A 12,701-nucleotide genomic window follows, 5' to 3' on the forward strand; every position below is an offset into this window, starting at 1 on the left:
TTTAGAATTTTTTAAATTGGAAAAAAGTCATTGCAGGAAAACACACCATTTGACTTCAATTTCATATACACCTAAAAATAGTCAATTATCATTCTAAAGGACACTTTTTTGAGTCTTAGTTTTAAATAGGCTATTTTTAAAAAGAAGGGAAAAGAGCAAATATCTACTGTCAGTGGCATGTTAGACTTATAATGATTAAAAAATACCAAACAGAAGGTTAATTTTTTTCCTGTAGCTATTTATGTTTTATTTCCAAAATGAGATAAATAATGGATATGATACTCATAAATTATTCAAAATACTTACTTCAATTCTGTGAAAAACAAATTGATATGATTTACAGAATCTATCTGTCTTATGAAGGTTTCCACATTTTCAAGAAATACCTACCGAAGAGAAAAAAAAGGACAAAAAATTTTAGTTCCAATCACGTCAGTTCAAGTCTCAGGTAAGCTAGAGTTAATATCAGATTCAGAAATTCACCTTCGGGTTATGGTCATGGATCAGATTGAGATTAATTCTCAATTTTCTCATGCATTCAAATGCTTCTTTAAACATAAGTCTGTGAAGAGACATAATGAATAGACATGTCATTTTACAAAGACTAATAACCTTCCTGGATCCAACATGTTTTCATTATGATACAAACCAGTTATAATTAGATTACAGTCCAAATGCCAAACAACTACCACTGGACTTCCACTCTCAATTCACAGAATGAAAAATCAGGTACCAGCTTCACTTACCTTCTTCACTTAACTTAGTCCCCATGGCAGTCTGAGGACTACTTCCCCACATACACATGATAGACAATCATCATAGAACTTAGGTCTACTTTCTCTTTTAGCAAAATGTTAGTAAAGGTCTTTCTAATATAAAGTTTTCCCAAAATAAACTCAGACAATGGGTCATTTCCTTCACAATAGTGTCTCAGGCATTTGTGGGTCAAAGGCCCCTCTGTACATCTGCCCAAAACCTTAGTCCTTCTCCCTGAATAAATACACACAGACAGTTTGGTGCACGATTTCCCTGGGTTCGCGGGCCATCTAAAACCCATGTGGACCTTCTCAAGCTAGGAAACCCTGTCTTGTATGATGAGTCTCACGATTCTTCCTACTAGGAATATTTATTGCACCACATAATATTAAAATCAAATTGTGGGGGGAAAAAAGCCTCTGAGAAACTGAAGACATGTGTAATTTCATACTTTCATGTTTTAAAAACTTTAATAGAATACATATTATGTTCACATATAAGTCATAACAACAAACAAACTAGTCATATACATGGTTCTTACTTGTCCAGCCACTTCCGAATCTGAGCTAAAACCAGAGCTCGATGATGAACAACTTCTAAGTTTCCCCTTGGCATCTTAAAATAAATAAATCAGAACAGTAATGTTTTTAATTTAACAGAAAAAATTTAAATACCCAGGATATACTATTTCACCTAACTCAACTCTTCACAGAGAACTACCACGGTACTATAAAATGCGCACACTTCCAGCAGAATCTAGTTGTGCTCGGTGTTTATTTTGACTTCCAAGAGAAGCTTCCCTTTTACCCATGCTGGGCACAACCTGTATCAACAACCTTTGTATAAAGCTAACAGAGAATTCAGCAAGGAATGGTCTATAGTAAATTATTACAAGTGTAAGAGTATCTAAAACACAACCAGAAACACAGCCAGAAAAATGAGCTTACCTGTAATATAAGCTTGGTGTCCTGGGGTACAACGGTGACAATACGTGAACCCCTCTCCACCTTCCGCAGAGATTCCCCTTTAGACACGTGGTTGTTGCTCAGACCTGCATGTAATGCTAAAGACACCACTGGCTAAGCCATGAGAATCACCGTCATGACAAGTCACTTTCCTTTTACTGCAGTTGAAACTGAACATATTCTCCAAACTAGAAGAAAGCAATTAACAACCACACCCCTTTGCTCTCCCACTCAACCACAAAACCGGTAGCCTTCCTAACAAACAACCTTATCCCTGGAACTTGCCCTCTCTTTCACAGAGTCCTCGTCCATATTCACATACACAGCTTCTCAAATGATTTAGAAAACACAGGGAGGACTGGGCAGCTTCTCTATGCACATTATCAGTACACTATAATCACATCTGTGAAAGATTCCCAGTTTTCAAGTTGGAAGCAAAGAAAACAAGGGGAAGTTTTCTAGAATAAGGAAAACACACAAACAGTAGGGGGAAGGGATACGTGGAATTCAAGAAAAAATGGGACAGGGGCGCCTGGGTGGCGCAGTCGGTTAAGCGTCCGACTTCAGCCAGGTCACGATCTCGCGGTCCGGGAGTTCGAGCCCCGCGTCAGGCTCTGGGCTGATGGCTCAGAGCCTGGAGCCTGTTTCTGATTCTGTGTCTCCCTCTCTCTCTGCCCCTCCCCCGTTCATGCTCTGTCTCTCTCTGTCCCAAAAATAAATAAACGTTGAAAAAAAAATTAAAAAAAAAAAAAAAAAGAAAAAATGGGACAGTTTCCTACAAACCACTAGATAGAGTCTTTCAGATATATGATGGAGGGTGGCCACAGTCAGCAAAGGAAGATTACAAAGAAGTGACAGCCGGTTGTATCTACATGGTAACTCAAAGTACAACACTGGATTTGTTATATACTCCTGAGAACAGTTTTGTTTAATTTTACAATGTTCTGGTTGAGGAAAGACCTCCTTCATTGGAAGTCTTTGCTAACTGGCATAGAATACTGAACTGAGATACTGTGTTGTGATTAGGGGCCAAGTATATGAACTCTAAAGGTTTGCTCACAGTCTAGGACTCTATGATAAAAAGCCAAAGTAAGTGGTGAACTTTAAAGTCATCAAGGCTTCAAAGGGCAGAAGATATTAGAAAAGGGACTATTTCCTAATTTATACACTGAACACTTACTGTTAAATGAAGCATCTCTCAAGCAAAAACACAGGCAGGTATGGGAATGGGTTGTCAACAACAAGAATTCACCATATACAGCAAACGATGTGATATTTGAAGCAACCTACAATAAGGTAAAGGGGAAAGTTAGCTGTATTTCTTGGAGCCGACAGTAAAAAGGATCCTGCACCAAACCCAGCCTTAATACCTCAGTGTCACTGATGAAAAAGCGGCACCTGTCAGTCAGACCAAGGACACATTCCTGCAAAGAAACAAAATTGAAATTACAAACAATTCTAACCCAACTAGTTAAACCTGATTTGTCTATCACATAGTTCTATTGCCCTGTGGCTTTACCTCAAAGTCCGCGTCATCAAGACTGAATACAGACACCTGAGATGGTGACTACAGACTGAATACAGACACCTGGCTCAGGGCAAAGTGGAGCAGTATGCCATCCAATCCATCAGCAAGCCCCACATTCCCATCTGCTACACATGTCTCGACTAGATTCCTTTCTGCTTGTCACCACCTCCTCTCCAACAGTCCGTCCACTGTCGGCCCATTCCTACCTACTCTCCACTGGGCAACCAGAATAACCTTTCAGAGCATGAAGCAGATCGTACCATTCCCTGATTAAAAACAGCAACAATTTTCCAATCTTTGTGAAATAAACAAACCCACACTCCTTCCCACAGCCTATCACAAAGGTCCAGCCACACTACTTCCACTCGGTTCCCTGAATAAGCTGGGCTCTTTCCAAGTTCAAGGTGCATGCAGTTCCTTCTCCCCAGAACACTCTCCCTTTCCCAGGGACAGAGATTTCTTTCCCTTCATACCTCAGCACGTAACCCATGTCAGAGACGCTTTCCCGTACCATCTTCTAATTAGCCCCCCAAACCACACCCTGGTCATTTCCTTCATTCTCTTATCAGAGGGGATAGTCATACCTACATTGATAGATTACAAATTCCAGAAGAGCAGGGATTAGTTGGCTGTTTTGTTCTGTAACCACTGTATCCTATCATCTGCCATAATTATAGACATTCCAATATTTGAATGATCACAACCCACTGAACACTATTTTCGAGATTACATTTCTGTTGTCCCCAAACAGCATTTAATAAAACTAACTCTGAATTATCTACACAACAGGGCATAAAAGTCTGCCAACTGCATTTTTCTATCTTTTAATTCATACCTCCAAGGAAAGGAATCAGCTAACTCCTACATGTCAGACAATCTCTTAATTCCATTTCATAGATGAAGAAGCTGAGGCTCAGGTACTTCTCACTGTTGCCCTGAGAGTAAGTGGAGACTTTTACCTAATGCCGTCAGTTCCTGGGCCACTGTTCTAAGTGGTAAGTCTTTCTGCCCTGTGTTCACTTACCTCTCCTCCAATCATGGCCAATTCAGTCTGTGTGCAAGGATATGGAAACCGAACAGGAAATCCACTAGGGTTCTTCCATGGTTCAACAGCCAGAGAGGGTGACTCTGCAGGATGGGCAGCTGAGGTTTACAAAGAGTTGGTATGCTCACTGTAAAACACTGTCACATCAATACTTGCTGGAGCACTTAACATGCAATTTGGATCACTTTCCAAGTGTATTTTGGAAACTCATACAATACTCCAGTCCATTACAGGAGAACACAGAGGGAGAAGATACCTGCCAATTCCACTCTACAGCTTTGGGTTTTCCAGGATAGTTAAAAGACCTAACAGTCAATGCAGCACTGACAAGAAACTCACAAGTACACATTCTCAAGAATTAAACATTTATCATAAACACACTTTCCTAACATTCTGATACTCACCCCAAAGGTACTTAAGTATTTGGCCACCAGCCAGCTGCAGTGCTACTGACTTGGTCTTGGAACTGCAACACAGACTGATTATGACTCCATCCACTGCCACAGATGAACTGACAAAAGTAAAAAAAAGGGGAATGAGGGTGTGAACAGACTACTTGATTCTCAAAAGTAGTAGCATTTCACTCATTTTGCAGAATGAAAAAAGAAGTAATTTCCCTTTGGGCTGCACTGCCTATTTCAATACAATATATACATAATACATACACACAATGATAAATACTACAAGCAGGGGCCCACATAAATTACCTGTCACACGACACTGTTTTCCACAATGCCAATAAGCTAGGTGTCTACACTGTGAGGTCATCACTCCCATCTGGCAGCAACTTAATACAACTTATAACAATTTAATCGCCTTCACTGGACATGCATGGTATCATTTCTGTCTCCTTAAAATATACATTGCCTCAAATAAAGCAGTGAATCTGTAGAAAAATGAGTATGCTCAATATCTCTTATTGCTATCATATTCATTCATGACAGTCTGTGGGTCTTCATTAAAGGGAAGAGGAGAATCTGTTACTATCGTTATGTATTTTCCTGCGTCGATGAACAGAAAATAGACATGTCTGGACAGAAGCAGAAGAGAACAATAAAACCAAATGTTGCTGATGCTAACATTTATTCAGAGTTTTTTTTAGCCAATCTACGAAAAACTCAAAATGCCCCAAATTTTGTGAGGATAAATGATCTGTGACTGGGTTAAGAGAAGAGATTCTGGAGTGAGAACGAATGGGACTGGATACAGGCTCTACCCGCATGATCCCAAGCAAGTTACTTAACTGCTCAGTGCCTCAGTGGTCTCAGCTGTAAAACACGGGTGCTAATGATACACACTTCGAAGAGGTAATGTCATAAGTAAGTGAGTTACTGTAGGTAAAGCACTTAAAAGAGTATCTTTTGCAAAATACAAGCTACAATAAATGTAAGCTATTAAGACCTGTAAGCTGATTGAGGAACTTTATATTCCCTAATGACAGTAATATTTTGTATGAAGAGAATAGCCTTTTTTTGAGAAACAGAAGTCAAAGCAGCACAAATATATTTTAAATGACTTCTCATTTCCATACAACAAATGAGATGACCTAGCTTTTCCTTCTATGAGCTAATGATAAAGAATTTCAGGGGGCGCCTGGGTGGCGCAGTCGGTTAAGCGTCCGACTTCAGCCAGGTCACGATCTCGCGGTCCGTGAGTTCGAGCCCTGCGTCAGGCTCTGGGCTGATGGCTCAGAGCCTGGAGCCTGTTTCCGATTCTGTGTCTCCCTCTCTCTCTGCCCCTCCCCCGTTCATGCTCTGTCTCACTCTGTCCCAAAAATAAATAAACGTTGAAAAAAAAAAAAAATTAAAAAAAAAAAAAGAATTTCAGGGGCGCCTGGGTGGCTCAGTTGGTTGAGTGTTCGACTCCTCATTTTGGCTCAGCTCATGATCTCACAGTTATGAGATCCAGCCCCTGCACTGACAGCACAGAGTCTTGGAACTCTCTCTGTTTTTCCCCAACGAGCATGTGCACTCTCTCAAAATAAATAAAAATTTTTAAAAAAATTTCAAATTTGGAGAAGCAGAAATTTGTACCATTTAGGTATTTCTGATGTAAAAGTGCCTTGTTTTTTATTACCTTATTTTTAGTAAGTTTTTATTTCAATTCTAGTGTAGGTAACATAGTGTTGTATTCGTTTCTGGTGTACAATGTAGTGACTCAACAATTCCATCCATCACCCAGCTCTCATCACAACAAATACTCTCCTTAATCCCTTTCACCTATTTCACCATCCCTCCCATCTGCTCTGCTTTTTAAAAGCAAGCTCCTGGCTACCTATGAGTGTTGCATATAGCTAAAACATATCTTTTATCCGGACATATTCATAAAAAGCTTTTTAAAAATATGAAGCACTTTGAGTCAAAGATTAGGAGTTAATGACTACCTTATGTTTTGTGTATACTGTAAGGAGAGGTTCCTAATTTTGCAGCAAGGGTTTCCAGAATTAAAATCTAACCAGGAGACCCTGAATTACAAATGAGTCTGAGGAATAATATCAATTTAGGCTTATTGTGCCAAGTTTTGACGCTGGAAGCCTGAGGATTCTTGGAGCTGTCAAGGCAACACCATCGACCTCACAACAGGGCTTGCGTTACAGAAAACAGCACCCATTAAATGAAACTTGTTTTGAGACAGAGATGCAGTCTGGAATCGAAGCAAAACTCAGGGGCCAGGAAGCAGTGAAATTTAGCAAAGAAAAACAGACACGCTCTAATAGTAAATACAGTCAAGCACCAAAAAGAACATATAGATGAGGAAGCCAGAAGAAGCATCTTAAAGTCACTATATCAAATGAAGCACACAGATATAGACCGAGACTGGGTGACTTGGTAGGGTAAGCATCCAACTTCGGCTCAGGTCATGATCTCCCAACTGGTGAGTTCCAGCCCCACGTCAGGCTCTGCTGTTAGCAGAGTCTGCTTCGGATCCTGTCCCCTTTGCTCTCTGCCCTTCCCCGGCTTGCATGTGCACATGCACTCTCTCTCTCTCAAAAATATATAAAAACGTTAAAAAAAATTTATCGCATCTTACAAAAGGTTCTGCCCCATCTATTGGTATTTGCCCTATGTTTCACCACTTCTTGATACATATTAAGGTTTATATTTTGACATGACTCAAAACGACACTTAACCCCCTTGCTAAGTATATTTAACAAAGTTACTGCCCTTAACTTCACCCCCCAGAAGTCAGAAAAAGTCCTATACTCAGAAAAGACACAAACATAACTCTGTGTGATAACAGGGAAGTGCTACAATACCTAATACTGAGCTGCCCGTGCTCGTCATCCGTCACAGAAGGCATCACAGTCAGATGGTGAATGACAGACTGTGGGCTGGAGTGACTGTGGCTTACAGCCAGGAAAACATCTTCCTGAATCCAGGTGAGAAGGCTGAGCTTCAATGGGTTTACTTCTTGATCTTCACCATTCTCAAACTGAATTCTGTTTTAATATTGAAGAATATTCAAGACATAAATAAAACTTTAATATCACTGAGATTTTCCTAAATGAAGGAAGAATGAACCACCTGCTCACAGTCAACTAATTTGGAACGACAAAACCTGAAGTAATGCCAAATATTACAAAATCCAAACAATACAAAATCCAAACATAATTATGTCTCCCTGGCTTAAGAATGTTTCTCGGGGCACCTAGGTGGCTGTCTTAGCATCCGACTTTGGCTCAGGTCATGATCTCACGGTCTGTGAGTTCAAGCCCCGCACCGGGCTCTGTGCTGACAGCTCAGAGCCTGGAGCCTGTTTCAGATTCTGTGTGTGCCCCTCTCTCTGACCCTTCCCCAATCATGCTCTGTCTCTCTTTGTCTCAAAAATAAATAAATGTTAAAAAAAAAAAAAATTTTAAAAAGAATGTTTTTCTATTTAATTAGATTTCTTATGTTGAGATCATTATATTGAAAAGAATACTTCAGGAAACTGACTACACAAGAAAATTACCTGCCCTAGGCCCTAGAGTAACAAACCCCAGAGGCTGTCCACTGCCACCACTTATTAGCATTCAAAAAGGCTCCAGCAGATATCTGGGTCTCAGTAGAGTGTGTTATTTTTAAGTATTTCACATCAAAACGACTAATTAGCCTGAAAGATGGTATCTTGGCTTCTAACACCTTCCTCCTGTAGCATAATACATCAGAGGAGAGCACGTTTTTGCCACATCAGGCAAGAACTCGTAATGGCTACTTATCCTGCCTTTTAGCTAAAGTGGCAAGTCCTCAGCACGCACTGAAGAAGCTGGATCACTACCCTGCTCTTCGCACCCAACCAGCTCTCCCTGGACTCAGCCCCTCCACTGTGTTCTTCCCCACACAGGGGCCTTCCCACCTCTGGTTCCCACCAACACGTTTCTGCCCACCATAGCCAATGTTCCTGGTCCATCTCTGCCAGTCCTAGCCAGATCTGTTCTTTAAGGACCAAGTATTCAAGTCCTTCATAAAATCTTCTAAATGAAGTGGAGCTATCCTTCACTCAATTTTTAAAAATGATACTATATTCTAAATTGTCACACTGGGGCACCTGGGTGGTTCAGTCGGTTAAGTGTCCAACTTCAGCTCAGGTCATGATCTCATGGTTTATGAGTTCGAGCCCCCCATCCAGCTCTGTGCTGACAGCTGGGAGCCTGGAGCCTGCTTCAGATTCTGTGTCTCCCTCTCTCTCTGCCTCTACCCACTCAGCCTCTGTCTCTGTCTTTCTCTCAAAAATACATAAACATTAAAAAAATTTTTAATAAAAATAAAAAAATAAATTGTCTCACACTTCCAAGTTTGCCTTAAATCTGCCCTCAAGTGGTTTCAATTCTGTGAAATGAAATAACCCACATAAATGTTCTTCGAAAATGACTAAGCATTATACAGACAGCCCCCACATTATACACATTTATTAAACATATTGCATATATTTAAGAGAAATATTACTTATTAAATTCAGCTATTTATTTTAGCCTGTTTATTATTCCTATTAACTTACAAATAAATGGTCTCAAGAGGCAGTATTTAGTAATTCAGAACATGGGCTTATCAAATAGAATGATCAAATCCTGGATTCTCACAGAAGTGGTATCATAATTAATAACTGGCTTCAGGGTCATCTTACAATGTCTATAGTGTACCTGAGATACTGAGTTATACCCAATCATTTATATTACTGTTTCAGTGGGAAAATGCATTCTGATTTCCAACCCGGGAGACTCAAAACACAGAAACCCAAAGTTCTGGAGTGTGGGATGTGACAAAGACAGAGACCGCATTCAGTCTGCCATGTGCTACCAACATGGGCCCCCCTCACGTATGTAGGCATATGCAGCTTGGCCCTATCATCCTCATCTCCACCTTTACCGTGTGGTTTTCCCTGGCGAGCCAAGGGCTGTCAGAGGAAGTAGGTTCTAAGCCAGCTAACAGCTTGGCTCCACAGTCACCCATTAGCACATGGCATTCAGATATCCAGGTAACTGACTTCCCCAACCAGGCTGAAAAACCAGGGCCTAGGGGTTCAATCTACTTGTTCCACTCAGCTACAGGCACAGGTTAGTAAGAGTAGGCTGAATTTAGAACTAAATGCTGTTCTCCGAGGTCCAAGGTAATTAAGAACAACCTACTTGTATCTCTTTTCCAGATGAGGTGTTCCAAGAGAAACTTTAAATCCATTTCCACCCACAGCTCCCAGTTTCACCGTAGGGTCCACACTTGGACTATCACCTAGAAAACAAAAATGCAGACACTATCGTAGTAAACAACACACACTTTCCCTGGTACTAAGGGTACTGAATCCTCATTTAAGGTTCTAGAAGGTAATCCACTTTAGCAATAAAGCATTCTAGAAATAACCACATCTCAACCTCTTTCTTAAATCTCTGCATACCTTTCAGGCTGGGGATTCAGGACGCTTTGAAAACAAGGCTATAGTATCACGTGCCAGTGTAATTTACAGCATGCCACTGAACTCACAAATAAAAAAATCAAGAGAGCAAACAGAAGCTGGCAGCAATGGGACTGTGGAAGGGCAAGTGGATTAGAAGCTAGAACACCTAAGCTAAGGTCCTTGTCCACTCTTGCACTCAAGAGTGTCCACTCTTGCACTCTTGTCCACTCAAGCAAACTGCAAACATGCTGGCATTCTCTTCCCTCCCCTACAGAACAGAAAAACCCCAGCTCTGACACCACTCATAGAAAGGCTGTGAGATCAACTGCAAGTATGTGAAAAAGGCTATGAAAACTGTAAAATGTGATAAAGATGCATTAAGATACTACGCTACTTCCAGGGTTGAATGTTAGTGTTAAATAACTAACTTTTCAAGTTCAACAAGCAAAACGAATTGCTTTTATAAGCCAGAGTAGGATTAACCCCCTCCCATTCCAAACCCCACAAGCCAATTAGATATCATAATAATGACATTAATCACAAACTTCACAATTTTTAAAAACACTGGCAAGGTACCACCAAGGCAACACCATAGTATAATCTGCTTTTGTGTAGAAGGAACTTGGTTCAGAACATCATGGTAACAGTTTTTGAACATACCACATTTATACACAGAAATCTGGTTACTGGCATCTAGGACTGCGAGGTCATTACTCTTCTGGGGGTGTGCAGAGAACATGACTTGATTCACAGGGTGTGGGAGCAGCAGCCTGTAGGTGCACATGGGAGGTGGAACTACACTCTGCCGGAAGACCGTCACCAGTACCCTGCCTGCGTGTGAGAGACAAGAGGAGATTAGGTAAGTGGATGTGTCCTTTGCAAAGTAAGCATCTGACAGCACAGCACCACTATCTAATAATGGTGGTAGAAAATACACAGCAGTTTCTAAAAATGTTTGGTGCTTTTATCATAAATAAACTTAAACACGGTATACAAGGAAAAATGAGTGTGGAACCTTCAGGCATGGAGCAGTCCAACTCTTGCAAACAAGGGCAAGGTGGCCAAGAGTTCTAGCTTGAAACCCGGGCCTGCAACCAAGCCAATGAACCGAGGGAATGATTCCCTTCCAAATCCTTGAAATATTTCCCTACATGTTTTCAATAATAAGACATACCTGATTAAGGCCTCTGTACAGAGCATATGATTGTAAAATCAGTATTAGGACTACTGATTAGAACAAATTAGAACTAAATTAGCACACCACTGCACATCACAATCTTAGCAACAAGTTTTCCTTTACACGTTACCAGCGGTAAGTACACTGTCTATTGAAGTAACCCCTTCTTGCTCCAATTTCCTCCCCCTCATCAAACAAAATACACCAACCAATCCTCATACTAGACAGATGTCTGTGACTTGAATTGAACATATTGGAGACTATATAATTAACAAATATTGTACCAAATAACAAAGCAACCCAAGTGGAGTGGTGCAAGGATCAGTGTAAATCTGTGTCAGAGCAAAAAGGTAAGACTGACACACCCAATGCCACAAGATTACCGTTGTCGTCCTCTGTACCTGAAGTCAAAATGTTCAACGTCTTCAGAGGCCAGACAAGTAAATTCGTGAAGACCATGGATGGAGTTGGGCTGGGCAGGGGTAAGGATGAGGAGGAAGGATTATGGTTCTCAGGAGAACACAAGCCCCCACTAGGGGCATTCCCATCCAATCAAAACAACAAATAAGTAAAAATAAACCAAACAACCAAAGCACCAAACAAATCAAAATTCTCCAGTTTTAGCCAAACCATGACATCTGCACGAACAGACTCAGAACCCCTACAGGCTCATGGACACGCTTTCCAGCTCCTTACTTCCATCAATGACAGCCACATTTGCCATGTCGCTCGAATTATCTCCTGAGCTCCGGTCAGTCGTCCAGTGCCAGTCATAGCAGAGGTAATGCCAGCCCTGACAGAGAACATGCAGCCGGTACGGGGTCACCAGGTCCCACATCAGAGACACCAGCTTGCTCTTCCCACAGGTGCTGAAGGGCAGACTTTGCTTGAGATACCAGTGGTAGTTCCCAACAGTCCAGAGCTGCACTGCAAGGGGGAGATGAGACGAAGGCCATCAGGCTGGAGGACCAGACTTCATGCCACTTGCTAGATGGGGAAGAATTTTTTCTTTTTCAAATGACCTTTCCTGCTCAGCCTCTTCATTAAAATCATAATAATAATAACTGTCAAAAAGTAGTTTTCCATGGGGATAAGCTAAGGTCAGAAGCACACATGTTCAGTTTCCCTCTACTTTCAAACTTTAGGATCATGAGGACAGAAAGGTACTAGGACAACGGTGCTTTAGTGAGTTGTTTTTTCATAAAGATTTAGAAAGAAGAAAATTTGGCAATTAGATTAAAAGTATTAAAACACTCAATCCTGGATGTGAGGGCGATCTGGCTGTGACATCTGTCACCCCATTGATTGCCAGGGTTGATTCAGCTGATCTGGCTGGCTCCGGTGTCCCCTCCCTCCCTCACC

The 12,701-nt window shown here is 41.1% G+C and overlaps 1 protein-coding gene across 3 annotated transcripts in view; it reads right to left on the reverse strand.

The window, feature by feature from the left end:
* Positions 1–12,701, reverse strand: part of ELP1 (elongator acetyltransferase complex subunit 1) — a 58,782-nt gene that overhangs the window by 28,716 nt on the left and 17,365 nt on the right. For 2 of the 3 annotated variants that reach the window (XR_006709831.1, XM_045467716.1), the window contains exons 11-22: positions 12,036–12,266; positions 10,823–10,993; positions 9,900–9,999; positions 7,551–7,733; positions 4,699–4,805; positions 4,274–4,377; positions 3,092–3,145; positions 2,902–3,007; positions 1,704–1,819; positions 1,298–1,371; positions 484–562; positions 307–386 (exon numbers count right to left, since the gene is read on the reverse strand). Coding sequence is in view for 2 of the 3 variants with exons in the window: in XM_045467716.1 (XP_045323672.1) it covers positions 307–386; positions 484–562; positions 1,298–1,371; positions 1,704–1,819; positions 2,902–3,007; positions 3,092–3,145; positions 4,274–4,377; positions 4,699–4,805; positions 7,551–7,733; positions 9,900–9,999; positions 10,823–10,993; positions 12,036–12,266 (1,405 nt within the window). In the remaining variant the exon portion in view is untranslated. Of the gene's footprint in view, positions 1–306; positions 387–483; positions 563–1,297; positions 1,372–1,703; positions 1,820–2,901; positions 3,008–3,091; positions 3,146–4,273; positions 4,393–4,698; positions 4,806–7,550; positions 7,734–9,899; positions 10,000–10,822; positions 10,994–12,035; positions 12,267–12,701 lie in introns of all 3 variants that reach the window. The other variant, XM_045467715.1, reaches the window with a different exon arrangement.

Source organism: Leopardus geoffroyi, chromosome D4, assembly GCF_018350155.1.
Source record: "Leopardus geoffroyi isolate Oge1 chromosome D4, O.geoffroyi_Oge1_pat1.0, whole genome shotgun sequence".
Classification (NCBI taxonomy): domain Eukaryota; kingdom Metazoa; phylum Chordata; class Mammalia; order Carnivora; family Felidae; genus Leopardus; species Leopardus geoffroyi.